This window comes from Daphnia pulex, chromosome 4 (genome assembly GCF_021134715.1).
Source record: "Daphnia pulex isolate KAP4 chromosome 4, ASM2113471v1".
In the NCBI taxonomy this organism is placed as follows: Eukaryota; Metazoa; Arthropoda; class Branchiopoda; order Diplostraca; family Daphniidae; genus Daphnia; species Daphnia pulex.
The window spans coordinates 4747031-4766938 of NC_060020.1; the positions used below are offsets into that span (position 1 = coordinate 4747031).

Consider the following 19908-nt stretch of genomic DNA (forward strand, 5'->3'; position numbering starts at 1 on the left):
TTTATCTGTTCTACAGACATATAGACCCTTGTAGGCTACACACAAGACAAGTTCTAAGCCTCTCCAATGCTCGTCTGTAACTATTCTGAAATGTTCAGATGTTGATCTTGATTCATTCGGCGGTCGTTTCCAAACATATTTCACCAGGCGACCAAATAGATTGCCACGATTGCCATTTTCATCCAATGAACTTTGGCAGGATGTCGCCCGACTAGACACACACACACAAAGTTCGACGTGGCTAAATTGGAGGGAACTACAATATAGAGAGGACGCCAACGTTGTCGTGTTGTTGTTGTTCCTGAAATGGACCGACTGTCGAGTCTATTGCGAGTTTCGTATTACGGATGAAAACGGTTATGGACCGGTGCCAAGCCTATAGTTATTTCTCCTTTTTTTTCTTATTTTCTCTTTTATTTTTTCTCTTTTTTCTTTTCTCTCCCTCACCCAGCGTATGTAGAGTGGGGTAGGACGACGAAGCCCTCCCATTCGCCCGATACTGCGTACTACTACTCCTCCAACGGAGCCTCCCTTTTGGTTTTCTCTCCCGTCCTCGTCGACTCTTTTCTCGGCAGCTACAAACCAGACAGAGGAAAACGGAGCGCCATGCAAACCGACCGAGAGTTCCAGACCCAACATCAGTCGATCAGTTTCTCCCACACGGTGTAGTAGCTGCCTACTAGTCGAATCAGTGAACTTGATTCGATTTTACGTTTTGGCCTTCTAATAGATACCCATAGCAGCAGCGACTTTTGCCTAGAATTTCTCGTTGGCTCCTAATGCCTCACTTATGCAATTCGCTGTTGCGTGAGTGCTGCTGTGCCCTGTGCTGTGCGGAACGCCGACAATAGGCACGCCGATCGGATTTTTTCGCCGACCGCTGATTAGATACACCGGCCCTTCCATTTCCTATACTCGGCGAAACTTAATTAAGGTAAATGGCAGCACTGATTTCGTGATGAAAGAATGAGATAACGATACAAACTTTGTTTGGTGGGCTGCGTGTGTGTGTTGCGGTTCGTTCTGAAAGAGCCTAACGAGTTTTGACACTTTTGCGGCTTAACGACTTCTAAATATATAATGAATCTCAGCTGACGAATAGTGAGCTCGTTATTAAAATTATAGACTCTGCCAGCAGCAATCCTTTTCCAATCATATCGATTATTTTGTTATAGGCTGGCTGATTCTTATTGGGATGATGATGATGATGGCATACTCGACATTATATATTTCTGACTAAAATAACAACTGGTATAATGGCCGCTTCGTATATTATATGCTCCGAGATATGGCTCATAAGAAGCTGCCGAGTGATTTTGGGAGTTTGCCACGAAAACTTGCCCATATACTCGACGTCTGCGCTGGAACAAAAGCGTATAATAATATCAATCCTCCTACGCACGCCAGCACACACACAGGGTCCAACCGGAATCATCACATTGAAATGATGTGCTATAGCGACGTCCGCCCACCATGACATTTTCCCGGCCATAGCGGAGCCAATATTTGAACGGAGACGCGCGTTTCGCGCTCATTTTTCGAAAGAAAACAAAACTTGGATTGAGATATTCAGATACATGTTGTGTGTGTGTTCACTCTGTGTTATGCAGCGTATCAAATGTTATGTGGCGACCGACAATTCTTTCCTCTATTCATCAGCCGTACAGTCGCCCGTTTCATCTTGAATACATCATCATAAATCAAGTAAAGATGAAACCGCGGCCGTGCGCTATAGCGGTCAGAATCTTTTTCCATATAGAAAATGTAGTAGATATAATATACATATATGCAGCGTACTAGACGTGAAACTAGCGACGGCGTTTTTTTGAAGGCAGAGTGAACAAGTGCCGCAGTCGCCCGACGTATGGAGAGGCCGACAACAACAACAGAATCAACCGAAATGCCAAGTGAGATGGTGGTGGCGCGTAGAGACGATTTGTCGATACGGTTCGTATGGAAATTTGATGACGACGACGACCATCGTCTCCTATGCCCCACGATTTTCTCTCTAAAAGGGCAAAGTAAATGGGGGTCTCCTTTTTCTTTTTCCTGAAAAGGTCTTGTAGTTGTTGCTTATGCACATTGAGAGGCCTCGGCTTAAGAGTTGTTGTGCTCTCCATCCTATTCTTCTTCTTCTTTCTTTGGGTTGTTGGATTCGCTATTTCGTTACCGCCCTTCATTCAGGCGTAAATAAAAGAAAAAAAGAACAAGAAAAAGAAAGAAAGAAGTCTGTGCATATCATTCGAAACGCGTGAGAAGACGAATGGAAACTTGACTGCTCGAATATCGGACCTGGCCGCCCGATGCCATTTAATCGTTGATGTATTATTCGGGTTCGTGCTGGTGCAAAATCTCGCCCCGAATAAGTCCCAAGGCGGCCAGCGCAGCAGTTCCTGGACGTGTGTGTTGTGTTGTGTAGCCAGCCAGCCTGGGCTGTTGTTGTGATTCAATGGTTCGTCACGCCCTATTTCTTCCCCTCGCTTTCATCACCATCTTTTTACGCCCTTTTATTTACAGCCACAGTCCTCGTTTCGAATAAGAAAAAAAAAAGCTTGTTGCTCTTCGGCGATAGTTCCTATTATGTAGTTATGCGTGGGCTACACTATAAAATTCCCCCTCTTATTTTTACTGTAGTACCCACTACTGAGAAGGCCATCATCGCCGGGATTGTGGAAATTCAATCCGTCGCTCCGGTTTCAGCCCCTTTATACTACACCAAATGCGCGATCCTCTCTCCAAGGAATATCTAAATTTACTATACTGCACGTATGCATGTGTACTCACCGGTGTAAACTTATTTGGCTACGGGGCGGTTGCAACGTGGGTAGTATTCCGTGCGGTGCATGACGAACGGGTCGGCTGGTCTGGCTATGGGCGGAACTCCTGGTGAATCATCGTCCAAGGAAATTGTAATATAAAGGAGAAACGACATGCGAACGGGAGTGGTCCGACTACTACCTACAGACAGCACGCTTTGTTACTAATGCTATCGTGAATATTCGGCGTTCTCAATTTCACGAACTTGGTAGATTCCAACTGAAATAATACAAATATCAAGATGTTGTATATTTCATTTGAAATAGCCTGTCAAGCGCGCCATTTGATTGCAGGGCCAGACAAAAGTCGGGGAGGGGAAATCGTGCCGTAATCGACACATATAAATTCTCAATCGCGGACGGGCTGAAGGGCATACAGTCTCGCACAGGGCTGGGCATCAGCAGCATTGCTGGGCATTTGAATATTGGAAAACGACATTCCGTCACGATGAGTATAGGCTAAAAAAAAAAAGAAGGTGTGGTATCTGTGTGGCCAGAGGCCTTTGATAGGAGAGTGGTCGACTCTATATACATGTTTATTATCAGAGTGGTATAATATACAAGTTAATCGGAGAATAAGGCCCTCTAGGTATTTTAGATATTAGCCTATCAGGATATGAATAGAGCTTAAACATTTGCCTTTTGGTTATGTATAAAATTATCACGACTGATATTTTCCCTTTTTTTTTTTTCCTTTTTCTCCTTATTTTAACCCACACATTATCATCGGGCTTCCCAATTCTTCACGGTCTTCCGAGTTCCGACTGTTGACCCTAATCGATTGCTGTTGTTGTTTTTTTGTCGTTTTTTTCTTATTTCCTTTTTTGTTTGCCTCTTTTCATAATAAACACGAACATCAAAAAAGAGAAAAAGGAGAGAAAAAGAAGGAAATGATGAGGACCCCAACTAAGATTCCGTCATCGCGTCAATATAACACAGCGTGGCTTGAAACCTATCAATTCCCTTCAAATTCCCATCTGTTACCATCAACCAGCAACGACCGGCATATCCGCCGTCCTGCACAGTCTAACCTCGCTAGCTCTGGCATTTAACTAGGTGACGTCATCACGCCGAAATTCTCTTTCAGCACGACCGAGGGATCTATATAGCGTGATGCAGGGCTCAGGGGTCGGCAGCAGCAGTACGTCCTCCAAAATCGCGGGGGCTGTATAGAGTCAGAGTGTGGAAACACGATACCACCCGGCCATATGCCGACCGAAAAGGAGGGAACCTTTCGTCTTGTATTCCAACCTGGGCGCAACTAACAAAGTGAGAGTGCGGGATGAGAGGCCGTCAAGAGAGTCGGGAAGATAGGCGAAGAGTGAAGAACGTCGAGAGCACAGCAGCCTTATCAGTCATGATATAGGCTCTCTCTATTTCGTTCTCTTTTTGCTCCTCTCTTGGATGTGTATGCGGAATGTCGACGAGAGTGTTGCATTCATCCAAACTTCACGTGCCGAGTAACCATCGCCACCATTTTGATTTCACGTCGAGGGAAGGGGGGGGGGGCGAAGAAGATAAGACAAAATAGAATATACAAATTTCAGTTTGAATTGTTGACTGTTGCCGGGAAACGAACGAACGAACGTTGGAAAAAAATTCCATTTTATCTTTATTGAGTCGCGTCGTCACGACGTTAAAATACTCTGCCGGGAAAGTTGCTGTTGAATAAAAAAAAAGGCACAATATGTAATAATAATATAGCGGGAATTTGGTCGAGTTTTCTTTTTTCTTCTTCTCTCTTCTTCTTCTTTCTTGCGCTGTTGGAAAAAAAAGAACGGGCGAACGAGCGTGGGATTTGAGGATGATCACCGACGAGAGTTTCTCCCGGCAGCACTTTATTTACTACACAGAACAATCGGATCTCGAGTATGTTACACTCTCTCTCTCTTGCAGGGCACGCACGAAGTTGCGCTAGTTATAATTATAGCTCTCACTAGACTTGTACACGTTACAAGCTGCAACTGTGTGCAGCAGTTATCAGCACATGCGGTACAGCAGCAGACGGGATTTTCTTTTCTTTTGTCGCATTTCATCGCGGGGGCTATACAACATCGTCATCAATCTTAATGCGTTGTGCACACACCATTTCTCATTCGAAATAAATAGATTGACAAAAAACAACCACTCCCCCCCCCTTGGAAGACAACTACGTACTAAAAAAGGAAAAAAGAAAAAAAGGGAAATTCGAACTGGGCAAGATGGAAAAGCCAGTCCATCACATAGACAAAGTGTGAGGAACGCATCCGAGCATGGACTTGTATGGTATTCCCATCATCCTTCAGAAATTCATCATTGATCAAAAACACAGCAGCAGCAGCAGCAGTACCACCAGCTTTCTATAGAGCTGCTGATGCTGCCGCCATAACTATAAATATAGACTCACTGTGTGTGTGTGTGTGCATAACGGTGCATATACATATTTTCTGTGTCTGTATAAGGTTATGTGTTGTTATGTGTTTTTTTCTTTCTTTCTGGGTTGTTCGTTTGTTGCTGCTTGTTGCTGTCACGATAGGCGTCCACCCAACAACGTCTACGTCAGTCCCGCTTTGAGTGGTTTCTGATGTTGGCGTCTGACGCTGTTGTTGTTGTTGTTGTGTGCGCTGCCCTCCATCTGTTTTGACTTTCTCATAATTCTTTCATCTTCCCTCCGATTTTTCCGTCCGTTTCTGTTTAGACGATTCGACCGTGACAAGTGCCAAACAAAAATCTGAATGAAATATAAATAAAATGTCTACCACACTAGCCCAGTTGGGCACGTCGATTCGAAAAGAACAAAACCCCATTGAAAATTTAAAAAATGAAATGAAAATGACGTTTGTTGTGTAAACAATAGGAGGTGCCAGAGACGACAAGATGATGGCTACAGCGGCTGTCAAACGGGCTTGGCTCAATGCGAACCATCACCACCACCAGCAATTGGTCAATGTTAGCAGCTTGGATGGAGACTCGAGACCTTACTGGCAGCAGCAGCAACAGCAGCCACCGCAGCAGTGGACCCCACCGCCAGATCCTCATTATCGGCCCGTCAATGCGGCTTATTCTCGACACCATTCTCCATCGCCCGGCGTCGAGGTCTGCGAACAAGGCCACAACGCCCTAAAAGTGCGGACGGCCGATTGTGGTCCGCATCTCGTCAGTTTAGGCAGCGGTCGGCTCAGCACCAACATCACCCTCATTCACTTGCCAGAAGGTAATTATTAGTTCTTTAGAACTAACTATAGTCGTTTTCCTCTATACCGAGTGTGTCGTCGTGTACAGACAGCTTCCAGTATTGCCCATTTTCCCCCAAGGATTTTCGCCAATTGGAAATCAAGTGGAATTAATAGTCAACCAGACAGAGCGAGAGAGAGAGCGAGAGAAAGGAATAATTGGTGCGCTTGATTTCAATTTTGTGGCTAAAGTTTTTTTTTCCTGCCTCACTTAGAATGTGACGGACATTTCCCTTCGGTCCGACGGATATCCAGTCGTGTTCTTTTTATCAACGATTGCGTATTTTTTCTTTTCTTTTCTTGATTGTTTTCCCATGATTGGCCGCGGAATCAGCTGACTTTCTAGTGACATTCTCCAAACGCATTTGATACGCGTGCGAGATATTGGATAGACAATGGCGCAGGAGCGGCTGGCCAAAGTGAAACCGAAAGTTGGATGGCCTGTGAATGACCAATGTGTTAAAGTGAAATCGAGATAGAAGTGGATCTCTCCCAAATTACTAAATTAGGCAGCAGCAATGGTATCTATTAACAAAACGACGAGTGGAATGATTCGAATTTCTTTCGAATTTCTTTCGCTCGCTTCATCGCGCGGCAGGCTCTCAAATTCAAATAAATTTCCCCTCGCATCAACATTGGAGCAATCGTTGGAGCTTGTAACTTGTAAGGTGGCAATAAAAATAAATGCCGGGTTTTTTTCTTCCTCTTTCTTTCTTAGTCTACAATATCAAAAGCCGCCGCCTATGGCCAGCGGGGAAACTATCGATCGCTCATCCCCTCACATGTACATATACATATTCCCTCCACCCATCTGATGACCCGGTCTTTTTGGCTGCTTTAGTCTTTTTCAAACGGGACTCTTTTGATAGTTTTGATACGGCCGTTTCATGGGCGTCATGATGATGAGATCCAGCCGCAGAAGGGGGGGGGGGGGAGAAAAGAGGTTAGAGGAAACAGTTTGAAGAGAATTTGAGAAACTTGGAATATAAGGTATACGGGGAAGAAATCGGATAGGCTCAGCTTTCTTCCCCTTTTCAAATTTTGTTTTTTAAAGGGGAAAACGAATCGTTTTTACCCTTATAAGAGGCGGAGGAGGTTTGATGCTGCGATTTGTTGGTAACTCGTAGGGGGTTTTTCATTCGAGGTCTCCCCGGCTCGTCTGTGAATAGCGTGAGCGTCTTTACATCGGAATTCACGAGAGAGATCCATCACCTGACTCATCCTTCCATTCTCTCCTTTCCTATCTCGACGCTTTCCAATATGACGGGAGATTCGGGAAAAAAAAAGAAAGAAAGATGGAATATCGTCATATATATAAGAGATATGGGATGCGCCCCACCCTTGACTCATTAGCAAACGCTTTATACGCAACGCCCCGATGACTCGCCATAATATTACTCTCTCTCTCTCTCTTTCTGCTCGGCAACTATAACCCGTTTTTGCCCGGCATTTATTTATATATCCAATTGTTTTCGGATGCTATTTTATATTTCCCAAGGTCGGATACTGATGGGCTGCGGTGGGAGCTACGTCCAGCGCCAACCGGACGTTCACGTCCAAGGGACTGGCGTCGAACCAATTCACTGCTACATTGAAAATATCAACGGCACCGTCAGTCTCTATCCGCTTGGCGAGATGACTTCTGTGGACGGACTGCCCGTCGCTACGCCTATTCGTCTAACTCAAGGTAAAAAATATTCAGAAAGATTTCGAACCCCACCGTTTGGGATGCATACAATAGCGTGGCGTTCAATCGAACCGGTCGGAAGACTTCATTCCCCAAACCGGCAATGGGTGAGGCCTTTTATAAGAGACCTGCTTGATAACATCGGCCGTTATTGTATTGACGCCCCGCTACGTCAATATGAAAACAATGTTGTTTTTTTAAGTTCTTTTTGTTTTCGGTTTCTTTTCCATTTAAAAAACAACAAAAAAAACTGAAATTTTGTTGGTTCGAATAACGTGGAAATGGATTTGTTATTTCATTAGAGTGGGAACAATTGCTGGGAACAGTCCAAAACCAACCACGGCTTGAAATCGAAAGGGCGTTTGATTTAATCAGCGCTTTTTTGGGTGTAAAAGCAAAAGCAGAAACAGTACAGACCGAAATATTCTATTGAAAATAAGCAAAAGGGTGTCGATTGAGAGAGAAAAAAATAAAAATAGAAAAACAACAGCGCCAACAACATAACAGTAAGAAGAAAAACCCAAATTCACACTTTTGTTTTCATTAGTAAACCAGCAATTGTGTGCGTCGAGTCCGTAGAATGTCGTTAATGAAGCGGTACAACGGCAGCGGGTTGGTCGGTGGCAAGACAAAGATTGTCAAACGGGTAGAAAAAAGGAAAAAACAATCAGCCGATCAGCTCTATTGTTGTTTATTTTCGTTAGGATCCAACCAAAAAGGAAACGGAAAAAGAATGGGATGAAATAGAAGAAGAGAAATCATCAACCACCTGCTGCGTTTTCCAACGCATTTTTTTTGTGTTTGGGTTGTTGTTTTTTGTTTGAAAAAGTTGAACGAAAAGGTCGCTAGATGGCGTTGACTTGACACATTTTTTTTTTGCCCACGCTCGTACACACAAGACAACTGTCAAGAGTTCCTTTTCGTTTCGCGTTGTGTTATAACAGTGAAGCGGCTTGTTGCTTTGTGGCCAGTGTGTTTCACCAGCAGCAAGCGACCATCGTCTCAGCGTGTGTCCATATCTGTGTCTGGGAGAGCTTTTAAAAGTCGAATGACATCGTCTGTCTCGTTGTTGCTGGTTCCTTTCTTTCTTGTGTCGCTAATGTGATGTGAATGTGGCTGGACTGCTTTCCGTGCCAGCACCAAACCGTGAAGAACGAGTGAAACTGTTTCAGAGAAAACCTTCTCGTAGGAGGGATAGCATCGCCATGTGTGCGTCCTAGTTTGTGATGGTATGCAATCTACAAGTCACATTCTTTTCACCCGATTTCCCCATTGTCCTAGGTTGACTCCCTTCTTTTTATGGATTTCGGTGTGCTACTTGTTTCCTCCGTTTCCTTGCTGGCTGGCAGATTTTTTTCAGACACAACATTCCTGCAGGTGGTGTAACTCGTGTGGACATTGACACATGGACCGTTTCTCTCTGACCTTTTGTAGGGGAGATTGAACATGACTTCTTATCCTTTTGTTTATCCAAATCTGGCCTTCACATTCTCCGTCTCTCTCTGGTAGATAACCATCCCATACTGCTCCCAAATCCATTTTCTCCATGATCTAGACCTGCCTTAGGCCTTTTGATGTTTATAAATAAAGAAAGGAGTGAGAAACATGTTCCAAAAGCAGCACTTCATCATCAAACAGAAAGCAGTAAAAGAATAGACAGATAAAACAATGGAGGACTTTTGAAAGAAGATAGAAAGAGAAAGACAGAAAGAAGAATGAGAGAGAGAGGCGCGCCCGACCGACCGTGAAACACACTCATCAACATCGGATAACGTGATACATCCCCATCTCCATTTAAAGAGAAGCTTCCTGAGCCTCCTCCCAACAATAACAACAGCAGCAACGGCAGCAGGAGCAGCAACCCCCCAACCAAATAGAAAATACTTTCATCTTGTTCATTTTCTCTCCACCCATGGCCTCCTTTTCTTTCAAAGTTTTTTTTTTAACGGTTCGAAAATAAACCGACGCGGTCATTTCGTCCTCAAAAAGAGAAAGAGAGAGAGAGCAGCGAGCAATAGGAGAAAAGACATTGACGGGCCACTAGCGGTGGTGGTGTGTGCGTTGTTATTGCCGTGGCCAAGCAGTCGGCATCTTGTGTGACCATAACAAGTCACGCACTACTTTGCATAACTGGTCCCTCTCTCCCTCCCCCATGGTTGGGACCTGAGCACGGATAGATCCAGATAAGGTGGACGGATTGCCTCCTCAGAATGGGGCGAAAGACGGGGGGTCGCCTGACCCTACTCTGAAATTTTGTTTTCTGCCCATCTCCTTACAAGTGGTTGTGTGGCCCGGAAGGGTTTATGGAGTTGGGACTTATGACCGGTTTCAACTGTCTGTTTTCCCCCCGATGTGTCAGTCTCTTTCTCAACATTTTCGTTCAACGTTTTCTTCGCATTTCGTTCTGTTTCAGGTTCTATGATTTGTGTCGGGAGATCGAATTATTTTCGCTTCAATCATCCGGAAGAGGCCGAACGGATGAAGACGATCCTGCCGAACGCGCGGATTTCATCCGTGCCCATGAATTTCGCCAATGCTTCGTCAATTTCTGGCATCACCAGTGCGCCATCAGCAGCTTCCCCTGAGCCTCCGGGTATGTTGTTTAGTTCTTGTGAACTTTCTTGCACATGTCGGCAGATATAAATGTTTCTTCGCCGTGTGCTGCCTGCGCTCTTCTCCGCCTTATTTTCTTTTTCCCGTGAAAAGTGTCGATTCATTTCTCTAATGTCTATTTTTTCCCCTCCGCTTTTGTAACTTACTTAAAATTCTATTCTTCCTCCCCAAAAAAGGCATGGACAACCCGGAGTATTTCCACATGCCTGGCTTGAATGGCCATCACCATCCGCACAGTAATGGCAATAGCGCTTTCCAGCCGGTGCGCAGCAGTAGTCCACAATACATCGGCGAGTACCTGCATCCGCGGATGTTGTCGCATTTCGATCACGACGACGACGACGACTACGAAGTGTCCGTTCCAACCTCACCGCAGCAGCAGTCCAGGTGGCATTCCGCCTCGCCTAAAGTCTTCCTGCCCAATTCGTCGACCGTCTCATTACCGGCGAGTGCCGTTCTGGGCCTGCGCGGCCGCTCTGCTACACCGACGGCCGTCCCTACGTGCAACCCGACATCTGCAGAGGCTCACAGTGCACACAAGAGGTCGCATTCCGTCGGTGCCAGTCACAGTTTAAACTTGCAGCAGCAGCAGCAACAACAACAACAGCAGCCCAAGCCAATTTTGAGGCAAGAACGAAGTCTCGAAGCTCTGGCCGCCTGCGAAGAACAACTGGAGGAACGTCGCCGCAAGGTTCGTTTTTGAACTCGCTGAAATCATCAACACCGGAATGGAAATGTAAAAAATCCAACAAAATTTTGTGTGGGCAATTTCCAGGCTCAAGAAGATCGTGTGAAAGAACAAGAGCAAGAAAGGGAGGAACGCGCTCGGCTTGACGAGATTTTACAAATGTGCGCCGAGTACCAAAGGCAAATCGATGATGAGCAGCGACATTCCCGCGACGCCTTCACCCTTTCCGACACTCGGCCCGACAGTCCCTCCTACAGCAAACAGCTGAGCCATTCGGCAGCGTCCGGCAAACCTCCGCCATCACCTGGGCATAGTCTCCACCCAAACAGGTGAGAAATCCAAAATTTAAATTAAAAAAAAAGAAAAAGGTAAAGGAAAAGAAAAAAAAAGAAAGATGGAAAAAGAAATAAAAGGTAAATATGAAATGGGTTGAGCGTGGAACCAATGTTAATGATTGGCTGGGAATTCAACAAACGCCCTTCCGCTTCCATTGTGCAGCCATTTGTTTGGTGTCTAGCCCCTAGTGTCAACAGCCTGGACAGAACGATTTCACCCTTAAGGGCTGACGAGCTGAATTCTCCAGTCCACTCCACTCGGGCCATTAGATGAATGACGTCCTCCCTTACATGGCGATGCCGTGATAGCTTTTAACGCCAAGACATTTTCATGACAGAAAAAAAAACCGAGTTCGGTTCGGCACCGTAACCGAAAATTCGATAAAGACGGCAAGAGCATTATCAATGCTGTTGAACTATTCAACTCACGTAATATATATCTAATATTTCCCGTCCGTGTTGGTCAGTTATGGTTCGGCGGGCCGTGACGAGGAAATGGTGATTAACAGGTCCGTGCGTATTTGGCAGTTTGTGAGTGTGTGTGTGTACGCGTTTGTCATTTTTATGAACTTCATTTTTCATTTTTTTTTTCATTGCTTTTCGTTCCTGTTTTTGTTTTTTCCAGGATTAAGACTAACGGTTCACTGCCACGTAATGAAACGAGACGATCGGTTCAGTCGCCCAATGGCACCACCTCAGCCGGACGCAATTTGAACACATCCGAAGACGAATTGAGTGGCATTTTTACCTTTGACCCCACACCGAATTCTGTGCCAGCCAGTCCATCTCTTTCGAACCATCAACAACAGACGGTGGCGGCTGATCTGGCGGTCAGCTGCAAGAGTCCGTACGAAAACGTCTGTATGCCGCAGAGTCCACGAACGCGCATCCGCACAACAGTTGGCAAGAATAAAGAAGATAGTCCCGAAAGCCTGTCAACCAACCAGCATACTTACCAGCTCATCACCTCCGGTGTTGCGGCCGAGGTATTTCCAGTTGTGTAGCTCACTGCAAATGGAGTGATAAATTGACAAAATGTTTTTTAGGTGGCCAAGAGGGAAGCTGGTCGCTTGGAGAAAGAATGCCAGCAAATCATGTGCATCATTTCGGCTTTGAAGAATCACGTCACGGACGTCGAGCATCAAATTGACGAAGCCATTCGAGAGGTAACAAATACTTCTTTTGTTCGCTTTTTTTCTTATCTTATCTAATGTGGAGAAATGATAGCCGGCTCACCTGCGTGCTATAAGAGATAAGACTTGTGTACATGTAATTAAAAACAAAAACTTGCCATTTGTTTCTGTGCGGTTCGTGATACAGGCCGAAATGGAGCGCGCCCTGCTGCAAGGAGAGTTGACGGCGCAACTGGAAAAGATTCTACAGGACGAGAAATGGATTGAACAGCTGGAACAGAAGGACCAAAAGTTGGCTGCCGAATTGGATGAGTTCAGATTCGAGGAAGGCGCCAAAATCCAAACTTCCAAATCCAAAATGGAAGCCATTGAGCTAGAATTAAACCAGTAATTTGTGCATTTCCGTTATATTACTCGTTGAGAGGAAATTTATTCTTCACATTTTTATTTGGCAGATTGGAAGAAGAATGTGATGCATTCAGTGGGTCAACGGACGAAGAGACAGCTTTGTTGGAAAAAATAAAATTCCAACACGAGCTACTTGACACGGAGCGGAAGGTTAACATTGAATCCATTTGACTTAATTACCATTACTACAGTGATCAACTGAATAACCCATCTATTTGTTTTTTAGTCGTTCGAGGATCTAGAATTCCGACTGATGGAAGGCGTGGCTCATCGGGAAGCTGAACGCGAAGAATTGCACAAAGAAATGGCCGGCGTTGAACTGCGTCTGCTTCAACGACGACAGCAGCTAAGGGAAGTGGAGCAGCAGCAACGACAGGCGTCGGACTCGGCCCGGAGCGAAGCACAAGAGTTAGCCAATAAGCGGAAAGAATTGTTTCAACAAATTGAAGAGGTTAAATATTACAGCGAGTTTCTTTTTGCTTATATTTTTACATTGTACTCATGTCCTTTTTGTTTTTATTAATGCAGGAAAAATCAAAATTAGTAGCGTTGCAAAGTAAGCTGGAACAGCTGTTTAGAGCCGGACTGGCCGGTGGGCATTACGACAATGGAGCCGAAGCTTCGTCTGACACTGAAGAGGTGAACTCAATATTTCATTTTCGCTGAGAGAAATGTGGTCAAATTAACTACTGAGCCGGACAGGCCAATCATGCAAAAGAGAAATCTCTAATAATTTTCTGCGGTTAAGTAGCTTGTGGTGTGTGCAACCACACTCGGAATGAATAGGCGGTCCTAGCGGGCAACTTTTAGTGCCATTTTCCTTTCTCGCGCATTGTTGTCCTATTCTTGGAAGTGTGATGAATCGAGCCCACATTGGATATAGTTTTGTTACCGCCACCGGTCAAAATGGATGTTATTTATAGGGTCATGACCTCTAGCCGCACAAAGTAAACTTTTGTTTTCTTTTTTTATTGCTTTCGATCGTAGAGTGTGACGGATATCGAGCAAAGGCTACAAGAACTACGGCAAATGGGCCACTCTCAAGAGGATTTGGATCGAATCGAACGAATTGCTAGCCAGAACCGGGCGCTGAACAACACAGACGATCAGAGTCGCAAGGCGACGGCGACATTGATGGAGATTGAACGTAATCGTCAACTGATCCTTGTCCAGCAAGGCGCCCAAGTGCTGGAATACGAACGAAAGAAAGTAGCCGAGCTTAAACGACGCGTTCAAGACCAGGTGCGAGCCCAGTGGGAAGAAAGGAGATCAGTGGAGCAGCAACAGCAGCCGGTCGATCGAGAAGTCAACTGCCACAGTCTGAACAGTGTTGGAAGTAGTGAAGAATCTCGTTCAAGTTTGACGGGAAGCGACGCCCCCACCGAGAGGTTGATTGATGCATATGTACTCCATCAACAGTTTCATCTCTTAACCGTTCCATTCCCATTTTTTTTCCTCTCCTCCTTTTACGAATGTAGCGATGACGTTCCAGCTAAACCGGGCGGTCCTGATCGTGGCAGCAACGGCAGCACTGCGTCGGCACCGAGCGCTTCCATCACCAGCATCTTGGAGGTCAAGGTAATTGGTGGAAATAAAATCATTATTTTTTCCGGTAGTTTCCGTCGCCAAGAGCAACCAAGCTTGATGAATGACATGGTTTTAACTGGAACGTTGGGTAACCAACACAAAATAAGGGGAAAAAAAAGAGAAGGAAACTGCGAATCTACTCAGGGTGGTCGTTCCTTTCCTTGCCCGTCTATTTATAACGAAGAGTTAAAGTCCCTGCCCGATCCGAGCCCATTTCAGTTTGTTTGCCGGAACCCGCAAGTCGCAATGCGCGCTATCCGGCACCCCAAAACTTGAGACAGTGTTCACTGAGCTGTCCAGTATGATTCCGGCCTTCTCCACTAACTGAGCTAGCGACAAGGACAGGGCGAAAGAAAATTAAAACAAACAAAACAAAAAAAAAAAAACGCAGGTTTTCTTTCTGGACAGTCTCTCAAGTGTCGTATGTGGCCTGTCCGCCCACGTTGTTTGTCTGATGACTTTTTAAGTGGTCTGCCAATTTATTGGAATTCACCAAACAGCATTCTCTCATGTCGCTCATGTGGATGAATTACATGCGGATGCGCGTACGAGCTAAACGTAAAACCAGCAATTCTCGTCAGGCAAGTTTCAACCAGGCAAAAGAGGTATAATACAACATTCTTGATTTTAATAACAGTCCCCAGTGAACTGACGTCACATCAAATCGAATTTGAGTGGTGGACTCAACCAACTCTAAACCAGTACCAGTATAGAGCTCTATTCAGCGATGTTGAGGAATCCCTGATCGATCCAAGTCTTTTCGATTTATTTGTAACGTTTCTCCGAAACGAAAGACATTGTGCAAAGGCTTGGGGTTCTTCTATTACCAGAAAGCATAGCGTGCACCGACTATGTGGTTTGTCGAGGTTGCTATTTTCCGTCGTGAGAGTAAAGTCCAATAAGTGGGGCGGAATAATGTATAACTTTGGTGTCGATAGCCTCCAGTTCTGAGTAGAGAGTAATTTGAGGAACAGTGCCGAGCCTTATCATCGCTCGTCAATAGAGAGTGTGACTTTAGTCTGCCGATTGGCGTTCACCAACGCACTGGTCCAGTAAAAAAAAAAAAAAAGTATAGACGCCATTTCCGTTTTAGCGATTTCTTCCCCCCCAAGGATAAAAATGCTGCCGGCTGATTCACATCACGTCCTGTTCTTAAAATACCAGGTAGTAGCTACCACACCGTAGTTAAGGATTTTCCGGTCCATTTGTTTGGTTTTTTGGAAGGGAGAGGAGGGAAGTTGGGAGGATTCAACACGTCCCGATAATGTTTGCGACTCTGATGTTTGTTTTGGCATGGTCCGGATTCTTTTGGCGTCATCGACTGCTGGAATGTCCTGTTTTGTTTCGCTGTTTGTTATTAAGAATGGGCGAAATTTTTGTGATAACAAATACTTTGGATCGCATAGGTACGACAACACGACTTCCATCAGCCATTGGAAGATTGCCGGCCATTGTCAGAAGCATCTTCTTTTGGCGGTGAGGAACTACCCGGCGAAGTCCGTTTGAGGGACAAACAAAGGGTAAGTTAAGTTTATTGCAATATGCTCCCTGACGAACTTTTACGAATCGATTTGTTTTGTATGCGTCATCAGGCACAACAAGTCCAACAACAACAACAACAACAGCGGCCACTAACGCGTTATCTGCCGGTCCGCGGGGATGGTTTTGACCTACGCCAGCATGTCGAAACGGCAGGGCACCAGGTGGAACTCTGTCCGCACGTCACTCTTACCTCGACTTCAGCCCGTGGTTACCTGCACAAAATGGGCTCACGTTTCAAGACGTGGAACAAACGCTGGTTTGTCTTCGACCGGACGCAGCGCACTTTTCTCTATTTTACCGACAAGAGCGAGACGCGCAAGCGTAGTGGCGCCTACTTCCAGGTCCGTCACTTGAATTTTCTTATAAGGCCCGACTCATTTCTCATAATAACCTGTTTTCATTTCTAGGCAATCGAAGAAGTTTACGTCGACCACTTACAATCGGTACGTTCGCCCAATCCCAAATTGACGTTTTGCGTCAAAACGCGCGAAAGGACCTATCATTTAATGGCTCCGAGTGCTGAGGCCATGCGCATCTGGGTTGATGTTATCTTCACCGGAGCTGAAGGCTATCAGCAATTTCACGTTTGAGGTCGTTTTTCCGACGACAATCGTTTTTGTTGGAGCAAAGTAAAACACAAAACAATGGAAACATTGATGATGAAATTACGTCGAAGCCAATAGTTGTATAAAAGTATTCATTTTATGAAGAAGACGAAAATCAACCACACATGTTCCTATTTGACGTTGATTTGAATAAGGGAATCATCTGAAATCCCTTAACTTTTATTTCGCCTTTTTAAAATGCAAAGCCAATCACGTCATTGGAATCTTGTTTTTTTACGAAACAAAGCCAGATAACTTTATTTTGCTGTCTGTGAGGGGAATTGATTGGATTCCTAGTCGATTATGATTTGGGAGTGTTTTAATCTTTCGTGTTTTTTATTTTAATTATGTATCGCCCTAATATTCCTTTTTTTATTTTGTGGTGTGTGTGCGTGTGGCCGTGACGGCTCCCACTTGTGTCAGGTCGTCTACTTGACCGGTAGAAGAAACAGCAACAAAACGAATGTCGCTTACAAACGGCACGTCTCGTTCAATACACAGGTTTCTTTTTATTTCGCTTTTCTTTTTTCCATTTCAAAATAGATTTCACGCTGGCTATTTTTACAGTTGTAGCAGTCACGCTCACCGGCTGTTTGTGATGCTACACAAATATGTTAAATTCCGATTGGACCAAAGTAGAAATCGACCAAATTAGAAATTGTTTGAAATTGTGCAGGAGAAATCACCCGCCATATTTTAGCACACTACAATCTTCGTATTTTTCTAAAAAATTTTCCAATAAATATTAATTGCTTTTCATTTAAAAATATTGAAAGCGTTGTATTATAAGATTGTCTTTACGTTTTTACTTCTTCGTTTCTGTTATATTTTGCACTAAAGACTGGTATATGAAGACTCATTTTTAGTTTATACGAATTACGATTTACGAAGGGTATCTGCACGTTTTTTTTCCGTTTTATTAGGCCTACACTACTTTTTTTACTATCAAGTATGAAGTATCAAGGTGCATCGGGAAATACTGCTTAGTGTTAAGTCTTTTTTCTCGAAAATAGATGGCGGGATTATATTATGTTTTCTGTTAGTCGTCTGCTTTTCTTCATTTGGAGTTTTGGACTTTCGGACATAAAGAGTGGTTATGACATACGTTTCTGTGTCTTTTCTTGCAATTTATTGAATATTTAGTATTGAGATCGTGGTTTCCATAATATTGAACGAAAATATTACTTTTGTGATGTGATTTATTCCGTATACAAGGAGCCTACCATCGCTACCACCAAATCTTTTATTTAAACTCGTCGTTCTGCTGAATGCATCATCCAGTTAATACAGGTAAAAACCAATATGGTAATGGCTTATTGTCACAATTTTTTTAAATACTTGTTCCCAGATTTAGTAAATATTTGTCTAATTATCAGCAGTTTCTATTGATCTTGGTAGGTCACTACCTCAGCGTGGACATGTTTGTTTTTCTGAACATTTTTTTCAAAAAATAATGCAGTGATGTAGCCTACAAGTATTATTCTTCTTTTGGTTTTAGACTGTTATTTTATTTGATGTCATAGATTGTATTTTATGTCATAGGGAAAGCTATGAAAAATATCGTATCATCTAGGCCAAGGGTAATCTTCAGGTTTGTTGCAGCAGCTTAAGAGAAGAATGTGTTGTATTTTTCTGAATGTTAAACATGAGCAGTAGGTAGCCATTAACTTTAGTTTATTGGATGAATGTTGGAATATTTATTGACATATTTCCTTTAGATTCAACAAGACTAACTGTTTGATGCCTAAGTTAGTTGCCTAGGTGGAACTCAATTCACTGTACATACTCTAACACAGATAACTGCTGTTGTGTTTTTTCTGTTGTTTAACTGCTGGTGCTGTTGCCTTACAACAGTTAAAAAGATCATATTCAATTCATTCATTAAAGCTATGATCATCATTAAATTTATTGATGCTACAGTGTAAGATGGCTGTAGGCAATCACCATTCACATCATTTTCAGTGATTAAAAACTGTGTGTATTTGTGTCATAGGGAAAGCTGTTAGAGTAATCTGGTGTTCATGCTCATTTGATTCATTTCGTGTCAGCTAGTGAAAGCCGAAAGACATGTCGAATTCAATTGAGCTGCTGCGTGCTGTCTGGAAGCAAGCAATCCAGCCGTTGCGTTCAGTCATTGAACAGGAATCTAATGACTGTCAATAGGTGGCTGTCAATAGTGGCTGAAATGATGTCCACCAGGTAGCGCGAGTGTCTTTAGCAGTGACGCACAGCGGCCATTTTGTTTCAAGACGCAGTAGAGATGGGTTGTTGGTCGTGACGTGTCTCACGATGAAAATTAAAAGGTATTCATTGTTAAGTTCCTATTGTTATTGAATTAAAAATGTTGATGTATAAATTTACAGGTGATTTAGCATGTAGAAACCACTTTGCCAAACCATTCAACTCAGACTTGGGAAGTGCCTGTACATTGCCGAAATGGCGTGCCTCGTGTGTCGCTGCCTGTTCTTAGGCGTACGTCTCATCCCATGCAACAGTAAAAAAGTAATTATTTTGATCAAATGTCTTGCAAAGTACTACAGATTTAGTTAACATGACTAGAGAGTAGACCAATTTGCTCTGCTACGATAGAAATTTTGAATCACACATCAAAGTTATTTTGTTTACTGCGTAGTTTTCTGTTACTCTTTGTATTCTTCTGTTATAATGAGTGTGTACACAGTTGTGTTTCTCGAAAATAATTTTCTTTTCTTAAATAGGTATAACAAACACTTCCTTATCGCTGTTGGTTACCTTGTTGCAGCCAAATGGGGAAAGGTGTACCGAAGACTGATTGAACCGTTGTATGCAGCATGAGGTTGCAGTGTGATCCAGAAGTAGCTGTGTTGGACCTGAAATTGCTGTGCTGTTGTAGCTGAGCTGTTCCATCTGGCTTCCTGACTTGAAAATTTTTGTGTTGTTGTTTGCCTGCCAGTATTTTGTGTTGTGACTTCAAATAGTTTGATCTGTCGTCTTTTGAGTTTTCATTCAATCATGCAGTATACGACTGAGGCAACCTGATCAATGTCAGGTTTGACACAGTTGAGAACTGCTAGATAAAACAAGCTTTCTGCGCCAAACAAATAATAATTTGCATATAACTTGCATCATATTATTATCGCGGTAGAGAAAGCGACAGGCCCCCCCCCCCTGGGGGCCACAGGAAAAATATGAATTCAAATATAAATTTTGTATAAACTTTGATTATGAATAAACTTTGTGTATAATAAAATTTTCGAATAACATTTTTCGCGAAAAATTTTTAAGAATTCTGTGTAAGGGGAA

At 43.7% G+C, this 19908-nt stretch overlaps 1 protein-coding gene across 9 annotated transcripts; it reads left to right on the forward strand.

The window, feature by feature from the left end:
- Positions 1 to 560: 560 nt before the first annotated feature.
- LOC124193104 (pleckstrin homology-like domain family B member 1) lies at positions 561 to 19868 on the forward strand. Of its 9 annotated transcripts, XR_006874043.1 has the most exons (23): positions 561 to 934; positions 5653 to 6009; positions 7527 to 7715; positions 10129 to 10308; positions 10505 to 11019; positions 11104 to 11345; positions 11977 to 12337; positions 12398 to 12517; positions 12672 to 12871; positions 12940 to 13042; positions 13119 to 13343; positions 13421 to 13531; positions 13880 to 14280; positions 14371 to 14470; positions 15886 to 15999; positions 16072 to 16362; positions 16429 to 17127; positions 17194 to 17916; positions 18025 to 18100; positions 18169 to 18282; positions 18345 to 18929; positions 18990 to 19128; positions 19344 to 19868. XR_006874043.1 is itself a non-coding variant. In XM_046586763.1 (17 exons), the coding sequence occupies exons 2-17, from the start codon at positions 5673 to 5675 to the stop codon at positions 16609 to 16611; spliced, it is 3672 nt and encodes a 1223-aa protein (XP_046442719.1). In that variant the 5' UTR covers positions 630 to 934; positions 5653 to 5672; the 3' UTR covers positions 16612 to 17135. The 9 variants fall into 9 exon arrangements, 1 of the variants encoding a protein (XP_046442719.1); XR_006874044.1 differs by lacking the exons at positions 561 to 934; positions 5653 to 6009; positions 7527 to 7715 and adding an exon at positions 8610 to 8944; XR_006874041.1 differs by lacking the exons at positions 18990 to 19128; positions 19344 to 19868 and having other exon boundaries at positions 630 to 934; positions 18003 to 18100; positions 18169 to 18347.
- Positions 19869 to 19908: the final 40 nt, after the last annotated feature.